The 14,887-nt window shown below is 50.3% G+C and overlaps 7 protein-coding genes across 7 annotated transcripts; 2 read left to right on the top strand and 5 right to left on the bottom strand.

Moving 5' to 3' along the window:
- The first annotated feature begins 272 nt into the window (after positions 1-272).
- On the top strand, positions 273-1,042 carry F5J12DRAFT_802326 (uncharacterized protein). Its single transcript, XM_051744408.1, has 2 exons — positions 273-755; positions 894-1,042. Exons 1-2 carry the CDS (start codon positions 565-567, stop codon positions 946-948), a joined length of 246 nt encoding a protein of 81 aa, XP_051604294.1. The 5' UTR covers positions 273-564; the 3' UTR covers positions 949-1,042.
- A 1,622-nt stretch (positions 1,043-2,664) lies between these two features.
- Positions 2,665-3,252, bottom strand: F5J12DRAFT_305189 (uncharacterized protein). The gene is made up of 2 exons (XM_051738824.1): positions 3,159-3,252; positions 2,665-3,095 (listed from the first exon to the last, which is right to left on the bottom strand). Exon 2 carries the CDS (start codon positions 3,064-3,066, stop codon positions 2,749-2,751), a length of 318 nt encoding a protein of 105 aa, XP_051604295.1. The 5' UTR covers positions 3,067-3,095; positions 3,159-3,252; the 3' UTR covers positions 2,665-2,748.
- A 538-nt stretch (positions 3,253-3,790) lies between these two features.
- F5J12DRAFT_802348 (uncharacterized protein) lies at positions 3,791-5,320 on the bottom strand. Its single transcript, XM_051744409.1, has 4 exons — positions 4,897-5,320; positions 4,751-4,842; positions 4,604-4,696; positions 3,791-4,546 (listed from the first exon to the last, which is right to left on the bottom strand). Exons 1-4 carry the CDS (start codon positions 5,043-5,045, stop codon positions 4,167-4,169), a joined length of 714 nt encoding a protein of 237 aa, XP_051604296.1. The 5' UTR covers positions 5,046-5,320; the 3' UTR covers positions 3,791-4,166.
- Positions 5,321-7,896: 2,576 nt separating this feature from the next.
- On the bottom strand, positions 7,897-9,078 carry F5J12DRAFT_888525 (dienelactone hydrolase endo-1-3,1,4-beta-D-glucanase; the record flags this gene model as incomplete). Its single annotated transcript, XM_051747259.1, has 7 exons — positions 7,897-8,012; positions 8,078-8,182; positions 8,237-8,264; positions 8,324-8,438; positions 8,493-8,545; positions 8,599-8,765; positions 8,823-9,078. The coding sequence occupies 7 exons, from the start codon at positions 9,076-9,078 to the stop codon at positions 7,897-7,899; spliced, it is 840 nt and encodes a 279-aa protein (XP_051604297.1).
- Positions 9,079-9,540: 462 nt separating this feature from the next.
- On the top strand, positions 9,541-10,612 carry F5J12DRAFT_802364 (acyl-CoA N-acyltransferase). The gene has a single exon (XM_051744410.1). It carries the CDS (start codon positions 9,952-9,954, stop codon positions 10,381-10,383), a length of 432 nt encoding a protein of 143 aa, XP_051604298.1. The 5' UTR covers positions 9,541-9,951; the 3' UTR covers positions 10,384-10,612.
- Positions 10,613-12,120, bottom strand: F5J12DRAFT_802366 (uncharacterized protein). The gene is made up of 3 exons (XM_051744411.1): positions 11,868-12,120; positions 11,587-11,795; positions 10,613-11,497 (listed from the first exon to the last, which is right to left on the bottom strand). Exons 1-3 carry the CDS (start codon positions 12,039-12,041, stop codon positions 10,723-10,725), a joined length of 1,158 nt encoding a protein of 385 aa, XP_051604299.1. The 5' UTR covers positions 12,042-12,120; the 3' UTR covers positions 10,613-10,722.
- Positions 12,121-12,638: 518 nt separating this feature from the next.
- On the bottom strand, positions 12,639-13,855 carry F5J12DRAFT_903112 (kinase-like domain-containing protein; the record flags this gene model as incomplete). Its single annotated transcript, XM_051748365.1, has 5 exons — positions 12,639-12,674; positions 12,728-12,873; positions 12,926-13,307; positions 13,360-13,518; positions 13,571-13,855. 5 exons carry the CDS (start codon positions 13,853-13,855, stop codon positions 12,639-12,641), a joined length of 1,008 nt encoding a protein of 335 aa, XP_051604300.1.
- Between the last annotated feature and the right edge of the window lie 1,032 nt (positions 13,856-14,887).

Below are 14,887 nucleotides of genomic sequence, written 5' to 3' on the forward strand. Positions count from 1 at the left end.
GCATCCCTTACCTTCTGTTTTGCAGTGATGAAGCCGGTCAGCTGATCCTATCCAATTGGGCTATCGCCTCTGTGTCGACCGAGCCTATACGTTAGTCTGTCGCGTCATCGTTCGTCGGTAGGCTCTGAGCGAGGTCGGCCTGCCGCGAGTAACAAGACGGAAGGTTGCCTAAATCAGGCAAGAGAAGAAACATGATGTAAGTACTGGAAAGCCCGTATGGCGTGAATTTACAGGCCACACGACAATTGCTTCCTGAGGATCGCCGTCGCAGTCATCCATCGCAAGAGTACCGACGTTATCTTGTTCTACGAGAACCAAGGTTCATCGACGGTATTCGTTGCGTGGACCCGCGACAGCGATGCAAAGGAACAACTTGCGTGTTGACCTTGCGCATTCAACACCGAAGGACCCGTTGTGTCCAGGAGTGCTGACCCATCCTACGACTTGCCCACCTTGGTTTTTATATGGGGACCCACTGCTGCGGTTCTATTACTTCTCTCTTACCCTGACCCTTTTTTTCTTTCCGTTTCATGCGGCAACGGCTTCCTCAGTGGAGTTCTTGACATGGCGATCAGGTTATTTTCGGAAGTTCTGATCATCTTCGTCCATTTCATTTTAGAACATCTCCTGCCACCGCTTGCAGAGCCTACAGAACAATATGGACGTGTATGTGCTTCATGCACGGCGTCCACTGCTGTTCAACTGGCCGGCTTCGAAACGTTGCCGACAAGTGCAATTGCAGGGACATCCCCAAGGCGTGGGTTTGGCCTACTCTGTTGTCTCTTGCGGGTCCATGACCTGACACATGTCCTCGGTGTGCACTCTCACACCGGCAGCAGATGTATACACGTCCCCCTCCCCCCCATTCACAAGTTTACCGATGTTGTCACTAGGATGCTATTGCAAAATGCGAAGCCAGCCGTTCTGTCGAGATCACACTTGAGATAAAGGTGCATGTGCAACCATCGCTACGCCACAGATAATCACTTTGGAACCCGATGAAGTGGTAAATTTCCGTCTGAAAGAAAAAAAAATGCTTTGATGCTTTTTGATGCATTCCATCACTAGAAGTCTAGATCGCAAACTGAAGGCGTGACTTCCGGTCTGTTCCAACACAACGTGGTCCCTTCAGATCGTCGGTAGCCGAGTCCCACCCTGCAAATGGTGCGTTAAGTTGCATGCTATAGTATTGACCATAGACCGATATAGGCTGGCCAACACCTCCGAGAACCAGGTAAATTGAAATCACAACGTGTCGAATTCATCTTTGCATGAACACGGACAGGGTCTCGGAACTTGCGAAGGGAACCATATGACAGCTTTAGCCTTCTCTCACAGCCATCTTCTACTTGTATCGGGGGCAAGGAGCCTACCCACCATTGCGGCAATTTGAACGAAACTAACTCGTAGGAAATAGTAGATCGTCAGCTTTCCCGGCAGCAATACCACGCAGTTCCTGCACGAGATATTGGAGCATCCCATGGCACCGTTGTCAAATTGCCATTCTCACTATATTTGTCTTATCGTGCATGTGGGTCCCTGCGCTTTACTGCCTCTTGCTGCCCGCCAATGTAACCATTAAGGATCCCCCTTGAGAATGGGTTCCTGAATTCTGATAAAGCAGCTGCCTGCACCTGTCCGGACGCCGCCGGCGTGCATGGTCATACGGAAGTTACAGTATACCAAGCTTTTGGTATGGCGGCGACTCGATGAACGTGTTGTACCTAGGAGTTGACGAATATATGTAGATTGGAGCTAAAATATGATGCCAAACCGTGTTCCCCCACTACATATGGACAAATCAGCTTGTATAGGCCATTTAGCCATCCCGAATGAGCTTCTACCGCATATGTTGACAGCTGATAACTGTAAATCTTTTTTTTTTTGCCATTTTTTCCCCTAAGTTTGTTTCTCCGTGCTGGCTGTTTACGAGAAGGGCGCACGCGAAATGAAGCATTTCATGGCAGACCGCAGACGTACTTACATCATGCAACGGGTGATCTCTGTGATCTCCGTCAGACAAACCAGACTTGCCAGTAATTAATTGATTAGATTGGTTCCACCTAATCCGTGCATACTCAGTAACTCCGTTTCACAGGTGGCGCATACATACTTAATCGCCGGGAAACACTCTGGAAGCCTGAGTTTGTTACCCTACATTCGTAAGCATTGACTCAGAACCAATCACAATTTATCTTAGGTAGGTTCCAAGCGTCCTAACATTCCCTCCGCATAGCTGTGACCACCGTCTGGTCCCCCAGGCAGCTCAAGCATTTTATGTTCGGCGATAGTCATCTAAACCGCTCGAATGCACGAGCACAGGCAATGCGGAAACTCGTATCAAATTTGCGAGAGGTCTCTATGCGCAAACGCACCGAGAAAGTACAAGTTTCGACGGAGGTCTCCAGCAATCAGCATAGCCAGATGGCCCGTCTTACCCAAGCATGCAAACAAACATGTCCCCTTCACAACCGCCAGGCCGCGTCCACCTACCAGCTGGCTTGAAACGTTCACTGGCCCAATTGAGCGGGTGGCAGAGGAGCCGAAGATCATCGAAGCTGGAAGAAACGTGGGTCCCTGAGCAATTCATTTAGCTGAACGCGGACCACACCAAAAATTTCTGACGTATCATCAATTCCAATGGTCTTATGAAACTACTCACGAGTAGCCTCGGACTTGCACAACGTTGCTGACGTCCTACATTTTTGCACACTTGCGATCAGGTAAACACCGCATCTGTGCATTGCGCTAGGACCTCTGAAGCGAGGGAGAATGATGTTGTAGGCCAGCGAACGGACAGACGAAATGCACCCCTCGGTAAAGTTGACCTAGTTCTCGCCTTTTACCGACGGAAGACTGTATCAAAGTGAGGTTACGCTCTCTGACTTCAATAAGTGGAACATCATACTCACGCCACATATCCGCATGTAGTTGAATGAGAAACGAGGAGCTCTTGGATGCGTGTGAGCTTGGCACGACTGTCATCACTTGCAGTAAAAATAATGCGTTCTTCGAACACAATGTAGTACGTAAAAGTGTTTGAACGCGCCGCATTGTGACAGGCATTGCTACAAACGTATCCTGATGCTTGCCGCCTGTAAATGTCACCGAAGAATGTAAGCATGCCGGAGAGGTAGGATGGTTCTTAAAATCCTTACTTTGACAGCACCCATCGATGATCGACACTGTCGACGGAATTATGGTAGTAACAAGCCCCGCAGATTCCTCGATATCACTTCCTTACTGAACTGCAAACGGAGCACTTCGGAGGAACTTCCTTATTCATACAAAGAGGTGTAGAGTTGCACACGGGTGCACTCACCCTGGAATAAACGTTGGGATAAAGCATTAATTATGGAGATGGCCGGTGGCGTTGATGAATAGTACGTTGGGCTGCGCTTGGCTAGTCCCCCGGTGCAATGAATGGATGTGGGTAAATAGCTCTGCTCAGGATGAACGTAGTTATCCAGGGGGCAAGATGCATAGTACAACTGTGCACGTGTTAATGCGCTCGACCTGGAAGGGTTTGCAAATCCTGAACGTGCGAGTGATCGGCGGTCGGCTTTGAATTTGCGGTACGGCGCTGCTACAGCTTACACCCACGATGGAGCTAGTTCTCTAAAGTTAGCTGGCTCTGACCGATATCGTCACGAATCTACGGGTGCAGTCGCTTTCTGAGTGAGGTCAGCTCACGCCTTGGAGGCCTAGCAAGTCATGCTAGATCCCCTGTACCTGGCTGGTGGTAGCAATGGACATCAGGCATATGCTTGGAATTTTATTGTTAGATGAAGCAACCAAATATCCCGAACTCATCTTCTACGTCTGGTCAAAGCTAACGAGTAGTGTACTTAGATGACAGAAAACTAGGTTGTGATAGCTCTGCACAACTTCACGCAGAACCGGTTCCTCTTCGTGTGGTATGTGGTTATGTAAAACGGTAGTAGTACAGTGGAGTTTACGAGCTAACTGACAGTGTTGGGATACTTGTAGCTAGATAGCCCCAAATTCGAAAACCCTACGTAAAAGATATTGTACACGTTGTGAATGACGAAACGTTTATAGTCGTGACTTTATCCAACAGTTCGTGAGAAAGTTCATGCGACACCACGAAGGATTAGGGAGATCCTATAAAGTTCATAGTAGTGGGCTGGCGCTTAAAGCTGGCATCACAGAACGAAAAGTGATGCCAGTACAAGACAAATAAACAGGCTGTAATGTGAGCTGGGGACAAACTTGGACCCAGCTGCATTTGTCTGTGATGAGACCGCCGCCTGGGATGTTGCTGAGGCAGAGGCCGAAGAAGACGACGTCCCAGAAGGCGAAATAGTGATAGCAGAGGTGCTGGTTACCGTCACCACAGGAGCCGAAGATTGGCCCGTAGATGATGCTTGGTTGGGCAATCCATTTGAAGGCGTGGTTGTCGGTGATGGAGACGAGGGTGTCGTCGATGTCATCACAGGGGGTGACGTCGCAGTTGCTGACGTCCCGGAGGAAGCGCCATTCATGATCGCAAATTGAGGGCTAGCATTACCGGAGTCTCCGAAAACTAGCGAAGCAGTTTTAGCTACTGATAGGACTTGAAAAAAAAAAATAGGGAACTCACGAACTACGATGTAATTAGTACCGGTTGGAACGTTCGGGACCGTGATTTGGGCCTGTCCGACCGAGTAACTAAGGTTCGTAGCAAGCGGAGATTCTTCGTGTGCGTGTCAGACATATAGAGTTGCATTGAACACTTAGCGGTACTTACGCAACATGAGATTCTCGCTGTTATTCGCCACATATCCCAGCACCAACATCCCGTCGGGGTTCGTGATATTAGCTGGCAAATTAGCAGTGCTCCTGCGAACCATCAGTATACCGGAAGGGAATCTGGTCGCAAGAACCGTTGCTTACCAGGTTACTGTCTGAGTCTCACCGACATTCCAAACAGTGCTCGCAGTTGGGCTCGTGATAGGCGGGTCCACCACGTCCCTCGCAGGCAGTGGCACAGTGAGTACACATGAAACCAAAGAGAACAACGACAAGGCGAGAGTTGTGAACATTGTTAATGATCTCTTCGTGCACTGTACGTTTGCCTACGGGAGAGCAGGGAGCGCCGCCAAAGGGACGTTGCATGGTTGGAGTTGGTGTCCGGTTAAGTATGGGACCCCAAGACGTGGGAATGTAATCCGGCGTTATATAATAGCCTGTCACTGGTGCAGTGGTGTCCCAGATGTCCGTTTGCAATTGTCACATCTTTCGGCTCTGCATACCCACTGCTTAATACTCGTAGAGAGTGTGCTTCAGTGCCAACTTGATGGCATCGTCCTTGTACCATCACATGAACGAATGCGTTATTGTCGGAGCACGCGCTCGCTTCCGGCTATCGCAGGCGCCAATCATGGGAATTGGCGCTTCCGCAGTGGAAGCTACCGGTGCCTGGTCGATCCGACGACCTAGGTCTAACAGCCTTCAAACCAGCGGAATTGAGTTTTCCGTGTCTGTAGCTCGTTCGCATAAATACGATGTAGGGGTGTTTGAGACTTGACTGATAACGGAGATGAGTAGGTGCATGCCTCCAGCAGGCCTTCACTGAGTCCCTGTCTGGCCGTAATATTTCACACGGGCGACTGTTCATGAAAACGTTTCATGTATTTCGCCAGTTTAATTAACCAAGTGTTATCTTGTTCTAGCCCATGGTACATGTGACCCTTATCATAATTCATCCGAGCAACCGGGCTCTCCTGCTGCAGGACTTAACTCACTTCTGGACGATGCTGACCGTCAGTCTCAGACTGACTCACAATGAAAATCACGACGGTACGTGTAAGACATATGGCAGTTGACATTTTTGGTACATTGTCGCCTAAATTTGACGAAACTTCGAAACCAGCAGACAGATCGAAAAGCTTCCGATGATCCTGACCTTCACAGCCCTCACACCCAAAGGCACTTATATATGGTTAAATTACCCCTAACATCATGTCTCAGCTCCCCTTAAAATTGAGGGTTCTGCCCAGCAAGTGCCGGAGCATACTTAATGTGTACCATTGAATGGTACATGGAACCTTGAGACTTCAGCCCTTGAATTCTCAATCTGATCCTTCTCGCCGACGGTGAGTATTTAATATCTACACTGTGATCCGACCCTTTAGCACTTTAGGGTAGTCCACCTTAAGGCCCTACGTGTCGCAATAGCCCTCCCCCAGAACAGTAGTCCGGCCGAAGGGAGGGACTTAGCATAACAGTTTGCCACCGGCTTGCCTCGTGGATCAGAATGAAGTTTGCCGGATCTCCGATACGAGGTGCGATATTGTCGTCAGTATCTTCAATGTCAGGTCCAATAACCGTCTTTTCAACCCCGGTCACCGAACGCTAGGTTCGAAATGGCGGTAGATATAATCAATGTTGTGGAAAATGATCAGTTATTATAAGTGTACTAGAAGCTCCCTCCACTCTGGCTCTGTCTAACCCCAGGACTTGCCAAGGTGAGTAGGTCGAAATAGCCCTGCGGGGTGAAGATATTCTTGATGTTGTTGACGCTCATGGCAATGCGAGCACCATGTCGCTGTGATATTCGCGCAGCATCCAGTATTCGCTGTCCCAAAGGAATGGCGCGCGTGCCATATTCTCAAGGTCTATCCATCATATACAGGTCGTTTTGCGGGAGGGAGACGATCTCCAAAAAAACTACATCATTGGCTCTAACACGACCGTTCCTCAGCCGAGAATGTCCCGAGTCTAGCTGATTAGTCACTCGCTTATGACCAGCGGTTCCCTTCTTCCACCCCATTTCTCGCATTGGCATATGGGTTCCCATACCGTTGGTTCCGCATCTGCATCGTGACTGTAGTCCAGACGGAAATCAGCGTGGAGATTGCGAGCCTTGGCGAGCGCGAGAATTTCCGCACCACTCTTATATGTCTTTTCGCGGGAGGGCTCTACCGAAGGGGAACCAACAACAGACATACCAGGACGGTCGAAGGTCCTTACAAACAGCTCAAGGTTTTCACCTGGTGCCTCAGTGTCAATGGAAGTAAAAAGGGTTTCCCTAGGTGGATTGAGAGTAGAGCTCAAGGTACGGGCGATTCCTCACCGGCGATCTGAATCTCGCAGATCCCCTCCCACTCAGACTTGAGTCTTAGCCAATCTCCAGAGAAACCACGCTGACAGCTGTGTTAATTTCCACGCGCGCCCATATTATCGTGACACCTGCCTCGATGCCCTCACGGATAAGCCATGAGGCACGGGCATATAGATCAGCTTGACGCTCAGGGAAGCGGGCTTTTGCTTTGTTGTCGACACGAAGTGCTTCTTTAAGGGAACTTAAGCTCTTCTCGCATCATAACGAATCGATACGCTGTAGGAATAGTTATCCGGTAAGGTGTGGGTCGCATTGTTCGAGCACGAAACGCTTGTCTGGGTGTATGTCCTTCATTCCCCGCCTGCATAGGCTGTGTCACGCACGGCGAGAAGGGGGGTCATATGATGATCAGGCCTTCGTCACAGAATTCTTCCATCACCCTCAACCACCGCAGGTTCGTCATTTGACGCAGCTGGCCCCAAGTGACACGAGTCAACGTCAGCGAGAACGATTATCTCGACACGGCCGTTCCGTACAGTACAGACCCCAGAGTTGCTTGACGAGGGGTGCATCTTTGAGGAATAGGTGAACACATTTCTCCGGCATGGTGTCGCCAGTCATCGTGATCAAGACGTTGAAATGTGAAGGTCGTGGAAAGGACCCTGTAATACCCTCAGACCAGCGCTACGACTTTCATATTTATTGCTTTTCACTGTTTGCGCCAAGGGGGGCTACGGGGCAGCGATGATAACGAAGCGTGTGGGCTGACGCAGGCAACAATGATACATGACTTAACCTACGTAAATAAGATTGGAATAGAGCGGGTTCGTTCACTCATTGAGCGTCTTCCGCAGCCAAGCTGCAGTTTGCTCCAAACTTTTCTCAAACGCTACTTTGACATCTTCAAAAGCCAAGTTCGGACGACATGCGAAACCGTGGACCGTTCCTGCATGCGTGCATGCGCATGATTGTGAGCCCGGGGTTATCATCTCTGAATGGATTCATGCAGACCTTTGTAATCGACAAATTCATACGGGACAGCATCTCCGCTGTCCTTGCGTTCTGCGAATACGGCTTCAGCCCGCATTCGTGCTGTCTTGGAGAACGAACTGTCTTCTGCTTAAACAGCGTGAGCGAGAATGTGCCCACTTGATGCAAAACTGCAACGACCTTCTGCGCACACCCACGAGCTGGGAATCTGACAGAAACGACAGTAGGTTTCTCTAAGTGCTCCGGGGAGGGGTAACATCACAGTACCTTAATCTCCTTAATCGAGTTGCTCGAGATTATCGCAGGATGACATATTACGGCGCTGTCCAGATAGTCGACAGTCGTGGCAAGACGTACTGCCGCACCGCCACCGTAGCAATATCTGTTATGGCTTTAACGACGGATCACAGCACCAAAAGTGTTTATGTTATACTACCCGACACCACCGACTTTGTGGTATTTCTTGTCTTCGCGAATGGCTGTAATGAACTAACGGCGAAGTCATCAACCATTAGCGAGAAAACTCAAGGCATCGGACGTACCTGTTTGGCGCGAAAGTCACCAACAGAAGGGCGGCTTCGTAGAATGGTGCCAATGCGAGGGATTATAACGAATGCTATGAGACGGAAACTGTCCCAAAGCGACGAGTAGCCAGGGCGGTCTGGCAGTAGCTGGGTTTCCATCCCCTCGACTCTGAGAAGGGGAGCTCCTTTATAACACAAATTGAAGGTAAGTTGATGAGGCTGGAACCAGTCAGTAAACATACCGTCGAAGAGGTCGGGGACCCAAACATCGCATTGCAGGTCACTTGCAAGTTTGTCTGCAATGAGTTTTATGTTCACCAACGGGAGGCCAAACGCGTCTGAGAGCAGGACCACCGCAACGGAGCCATTGGATCCCGATTGCGCACTTTCCGAGGGGGGTGATGGTGCGAAATAAGCGTCTGTTCCATTGACCTTGACAATAGAGCCCGTTGGCTTGCCGGCGAGGATCGAACCTCTGTTGCAATCAGGACAGCTCATGGTCGCGTACTTGCCAGGTGCGTTGACGCCGACTGGTCTCCTGATACAAGTTACTATATACTAACTTACCTGACTTAGTGCCTGATAAGCAGGTTTAAGGTACCGAGCGGCGCGACTCATGTTCATAGCACATGGCGGCTGAGTGATGCTGGCGCCTACAGCAAGTGGATATCAAACTGACTTGATGGCATCCGTCATCTTTCGGCACCAGGACATACTTAATAAATGTACTTGACTGACCAGCATCTGTAAAACGGTCGAATTACAGCATACACTTTGGACAGTTTTTTGAATTGTTTGAGAGCTCGGCACGCACTGTTACTTCACCGGGTAAACGCTAAGCGTCAAGTTGGCAGCCAACTTGACGCTTAGCTTTTGCAGATGCAGTACGGCTCGTTACCCGTGCTGTGCTCTCAACTAACCCAAACCATGGTATTGACCAAGACGTAAGTTACCACGCGACTCGATGACGTTCCGCTCTCACATGGACAGTGGCGTATTCCTGCTGCGTTTTGACAACGGAGCATCGGCCGCAGCCAGGAGTCTTCACTGTCCGCAGCAATACGGTACATCGATGCGGGGAGTTTCACTTACTTGTGCGTGCCTTGGTTTATGAGCGCTTTCTGCAGAGTGCATCGCGGAGCGTCTGCACCGCGTGTCCCTAATGGAAGCGCAAGCAAAGTCAAAATGACTTTCGTCTATACCTTTTTTCCATCGGGGGCGTCTCAACGGAATTGGCATGGGTAATGCATGCTGCGATCAACCAGTTGGGGTTCGGACTGCGCAACCAACACATCCGTCGTGACAGTCCTCCCAATTGATCCCGTATAAAATCAAAATACTCCATATTTGCTCAAGCTCTTCCACCCTCTCATGGCCGGCTTCACTACAAAGCGTCTCCTCCTGTGCCCATACACAGAGGCTGATTTGGACGATCTCACGAGTCTCTGCGGTAACCCCCTCGTTTGGCCTCTCGTCCTCCACGACGAGGTTTCACCTCGAAGTCCGAAATTCCGGGAGAGGCTTCGTCTGAGCATGGAACGTGCAGCCTTCGCTGCCATCATCAGACTTAAAAGTACTGGCGAGTTTATGGGACAGGCAATGGTTACTGTCACAGATACCAAGCACTTCCTTGAGGGCAGCTTCGCCATATGTCTCCTGCCGAAATTCTGGAATAACGGCTATGGGACGGAGGCAACACATTATATGGTCGACTATTCGTTTAGATGGTTCGACCTTCAAAGAATTTCGTTAACGGTACTGTCAAGTAATCTAAGGGCCATAGCAGTCTACCAAAAGATGTGAGTGAATGTATACGACTCAAGTTTATGCGCTTCACGCCTCATTCGCGCCGCAATAGAGGTTTCAGGATAGAGGGGAGAAAACGGCGGTTTTGGTGGATGAGCGGGCGTTGGGATGATATCTTCTTGATGGGTATACTATACGAAGAGTGGGCTGCTAGAGAATTGCAGTGGACGTTTGGTGCTGACGCTATCCATCATCACGTCCATCCTTGCTCATTGTGCTCGCCCGTCTTCCAACCCCACTACTGTCTCTATTCCGAGTACTTCCACTGACAAGAAAATATATATTACACGATGCGGCCTGGTGCCGCATTCCACGACCAATCCGTCACAAATGTCGTCAAACATCTGTGAAATAGTCCACCAGGGACTCCTGAATCTCCCTTATCTTTCCAGCAGTTGCTGTCAATGTTTGCTCCTTACACCACGGCATGGCCTCCAGCAATCCAGGTGCCGGCATATCCCGTTCCATAAGCGTTTTCAACATCCCCTCAGCAAGCACGAGCTTCCCTTCCACATCAGGGTACTGCAGCAACACACCCTGCCTGCCCATGTCCATCATTGATTTCCAAAGCGCTGCCCATGTCTGATTGCACCGCACCAGAGCAGCACCCATACACCGGGAACTGTGAGTGAGTGGCGGGGGTTCATTCGGAAGACGTTCCCAAAGTCGGCCAAGAGCATAATGACCAGAAAGCAATCGGATAATCTGCGTCCGCGTGAGGTACCCGTCCGCATCCCAGACTTCGCGTCCCTGTAGTAACATGGCATAATATGCCCGTCCGAGAAGGGCGCGCAAGTTGAGTCGTTCGGCGACGTTGATAGCAAGGGAAATGTCTTTGCCGGAGGCAATGCGTCTTCTCCACCTCTGCGTAGCAGCCTCCAGCAGATCACGTTGTTCGCAAAGAGAAGCAAGCTCCGTGAGTTGCTCTAAGGTTGGTCCATCCAATTCTTTAATGCTGGGAGAATGCATCGGTCGAGTGTATACTTGCGTCAGAGCATTCAGTGCCCATGCCTCTATGGACCGAAACTCGTATTTATGAGATATGCGAGCGAGGTTGAATAGCTGCGAAGGATTTGCTTCGGGGGTCAACGCGACGGAAAGTTCGTGGGGCCTGGTCACGACATACGCATCAGTAAAAACTCTCCACTCTAACTATGTAGCGTCGGGTGGGGGGACAAGGGGAGTAAATGGTATACGTACAGCGAGTACAACGCCCACAATAGGGCCCGGAACTGATCTGCGGTATCACCCTGCAACCTAATTGGGTTGTCGTCGTTTTCGCCCTCAGGTCCGACAGTCGTTACGGCCGAATTGACAGACTGTACGTGAGAGCTAGAGCGCAGATCCGAGTCAAGGGAAAACATGCTGTCGAACGTTGAAGCATCTTTGGTCAGTGTCGATCGGTGAACCTGGCAGGGAAACCACACAGGATTAGGGGCTGAGATCGCCAATTTTTTCACGATCAAAAGCAGTGGTCTGACCTTGAATAGCGTATTCTCGACAAGCAGCACGGTATTACCGTCTGCTATGTAATACGTGTGGTCACGAGAAGGTATTGGGATAGACAGATGCAACTGGAGCTTGGGCGTCGATGGACTGGCTTCCCCAGAGTGCATGAAGGAGTCCCCAAACACGTCTGCCGACAGGTGGGCCATTGGGGTAGCAGATTCAGACTTGGAAGCGCAACTCAGTAAAAAAGGTGTTCATCATGAGGGAACGTTGGGAAAACGTCCTTGACAAGCGCCGGGGTAACACGTCATCAGAGCGGTAGGTAGCTTGCCAACCGACGGATGTTCAAAGGTCTGCCTTGTATTTCTACACCATATGCAAAGGTATATACAGGTCGTATCATATGGACGCCCGACCGCGGTAGCCAGAATACCATCCAGATGACTCTCGAAATACGAAAATGAACAATAAGTGAATAAGGAAGAAGAAACTTGCTGCAAAATGCGAAAAGTGAAAAGGTCGAAGAGACAAGAGACGGGTGAAATGCGGGCGACAGCTAGGATAGCGAAGACAACCAGAGACGAATGCAATAGTGTCCGAGTATTCGGTTTAAAGCCAGAGATGCAGAGTTCTAGCCAAGAATACATGTGTGGCGGGAAAAGCATAGTGGTAAATCATAGGTGTACATACATGAGTTGGAATGTAGGCTCGCCGCATACAGAAGTGCAACGGAGATAGTCTCCTGTGGTTGACATATACAATGATGCGTCAATGCAATTGAGAATGCGAGGGTGATGGTATCATCAAGTTTCAAGTGCTTTGAGCTCTTGGACGAGCCGCTGTTGTAGTACAACATGAGCAGTTGGCTTGCAGACGACAATGCAGAACCTACCTCAGCCTCCTTGGCCAAATTCTCCGGATCGATGTTACCAGATTGCTTCCCGAGTTTTATACCATATTCCAGCAATTGTTTCATATAGTATGGATTAATGATAGTCTCGTCGCTCGCGAGCGAAGGTTTCGCCGAGGGTACCTCAGCTGTTTCACATGAGTCAAATAATTGGGGAGATGTAACTGTGTGCATGCTCACGTTCTCGCAATGCTAACCACTCCTGCTCCAAAAGCTCTGGGATAGTTGCCCTTTCCTTTGGATTCCGGGCTAAACAGCTCCGCATGCCGCGGATGACGTCAGCCCTAACACGGCGTTTCAGATGTTCGAGCTTTTTGCGTTCTCCATTCTTGTTGACTATGCTGGGCACGCTGTACTCGGGGAAGTCGATAACGTGAGCAAGATCGGGAATGGCCTTCATTTTTTGGTAAACTGAAAGGTGTTGGAAGGGAGGCTGCCCATAGACCATCTGGTAAAGAATGCAACCAAGTGACCATACGTCGCTTGGTCGGCCGACCTTCAGGCGTCTCATGCCATCAGGCAGTTCGATGGCCTCCGGAGACATGTAGTTGACGGTACCAATCTTCACACTCGATCATCAGACCACATCAGTGAAAGGCAGAAGAGCAATATACCTGATGATCTCGCTGAATATTAGTCGTGTCGTTGGCAATAGCATTTGCAATCCCAAAGTCAATTAATTTCAACTGCCCTCGAACAAGCACGAAGTTCGCAGGTTTCAAGTCCGAGTGTACGATCTTCTCTTCGTGTATTACGTGCACAGCTTGCAGCATCTGCATCGGGCAATTGGCACATGGATAACATCATGTCAAGCGATAAGCGTACCTGTTGCCAGTAATATGATACCCAAACCATATTCAGCGGTTCTTTCTGCTGTTCTTGCAGCAGCTTCGCCAAATCAACTTCGCCGCACTCCATCACGAGCATCAAGTGTCCTTTCGTTCCCCCCGGTCCTCCCTTCACCTCTGAGTCAAACAGCTGAATGATTCTATTGTTCCCCTCGAGACGCTTCAGCAGGGCAATCTCGTTCATGTAGCCCTTCATGGTTTCTGCATCTGTTTTGTCGAGCGACACGCGCTTGATGGCAAATATTTCATTTGCCGCGTTCATTACCCGATAGACACGCGACGACCCTCCCTTGCCGATCAGATCAAGCCGGGCGTAGACTTTCTTGTTCACGCAGATGTTGTGGTTCCGTACAGGCACTGGTGGAGGGGCCGATACTGCAGGAGCTGCTGATGATGGTGGGGGCGGCGCTGGCCTCATCCGCTCTTTCGGGGCTCCCTTTGCTTCCGACTCGCTCTCCACACGTTCGTCACCAGCTGTCCACGTCTTTCCGTTTGGTTGCACGCCCGTTCCTGGTGGGGGAGCGAGTGCACCACTGGTGGTAGGTGGTTCAGGAGCAGTCGGGCTGCGACGGTGATATGCTTGTCCTTGCGCATGGGATGCAAGAGGGGGTTGGATTTGAACAGAAGGTATGGACTGCTGCTGGGAAAGGAGTGACCTTGTTTTGGGAGATAACCGGCCAGGTATGTGTTCGATCGCTGTAGGAGAGGGGACGTTGGGTAGATCGTTTGCAGGTGTGCGGATGGTATCTGAGTCCCGTCTTTGGTGAGTCTGTGCACGTAAGTGTGCTGCCTGGGACATGTGCGTAGGAGAAGGAGATTGCCGGGGATATTGGGAGAGTAAGTCTTTAGGAGCGTCTTCCGCCTGTCGCCGGGCGTATTCTTGCGGATAATCTGAGTAGAAAACGGTTTAAAAAATTGTGTTCCGAGAGACCTAAGCAAAACTCGCATACCTTCCTGGTCAACTGTCATGCGTCTTGCGCGTGGTGCCGCGTTGAGACCTAGGCTTGACCCAGGTCTCACAGCAAATTGGCTCTGACCGGTCGGAAGAGCGGACTGTGCTCGTGGTGAGTGACGTTCGTCGCCTTGGTGTCATGTGTTCAGCATTCCAGTCAAGGAAGAGATCAAGTCTCACTTACCGGCAGAAGCGTCGCTCAGGCTTGCCGACCGCCTTGGGCGAGTATTGCTGGATTGAGTGAGAGTAGGGGCATAATTCCGATGACGATATTGACCGTTCAAGGGTTGTGGTTCGTCGCCAGCTGAGCAGCCGTTACCTGAGTTGGATCACCTCAGATAT

This window comes from Pisolithus orientalis (genome assembly GCF_024613125.1).
Source record: "Pisolithus orientalis strain OTSU chromosome Unknown F5J12scaffold_3, whole genome shotgun sequence".
Taxonomy (NCBI): domain Eukaryota; kingdom Fungi; phylum Basidiomycota; class Agaricomycetes; order Boletales; family Pisolithaceae; genus Pisolithus; species Pisolithus orientalis.

Coding starts and splice junctions, on each gene's coding strand:
- F5J12DRAFT_802326 (XM_051744408.1), top strand. CDS start 565: ATGGCGATCAGGTTATTTTCGGAAGTTCTGATCATCTTCGTCCATTTC. Junction 756..893: donor ATTGCAGGGACATCCCCAAG/GCGTGGGTTTGG, acceptor TGTTGTCACTAG/GATGCTATTGCAAAATGCGA.
- F5J12DRAFT_802366 (XM_051744411.1), bottom strand. CDS start 12,041: ATGGCCCACCTGTCGGCAGACGTGTTTGGGGACTCCTTCATGCACTCT. Junction 11,796..11,867: donor TCGAGAATACGCTATTCAAG/GTCAGACCACTG, acceptor TTTCCCTGCCAG/GTTCACCGATCGACACTGAC. Junction 11,498..11,586: donor TTGTGGGCGTTGTACTCGCT/GTACGTATACCA, acceptor TGTCGTGACCAG/GCCCCACGAACTTTCCGTCG.
- F5J12DRAFT_305189 (XM_051738824.1), bottom strand. CDS start 3,066: ATGCCTGTCACAATGCGGCGCGTTCAAACACTTTTACGTACTACATTG.
- F5J12DRAFT_802364 (XM_051744410.1), top strand. CDS start 9,952: ATGGCCGGCTTCACTACAAAGCGTCTCCTCCTGTGCCCATACACAGAG.
- F5J12DRAFT_802348 (XM_051744409.1), bottom strand. CDS start 5,045: ATGTTCACAACTCTCGCCTTGTCGTTGTTCTCTTTGGTTTCATGTGTA. Junction 4,843..4,896: donor GAGACTCAGACAGTAACCTG/GTAAGCAACGGT, acceptor GATGGTTCGCAG/GAGCACTGCTAATTTGCCAG. Junction 4,697..4,750: donor CAGCGAGAATCTCATGTTGC/GTAAGTACCGCT, acceptor ACGCACACGAAG/AATCTCCGCTTGCTACGAAC.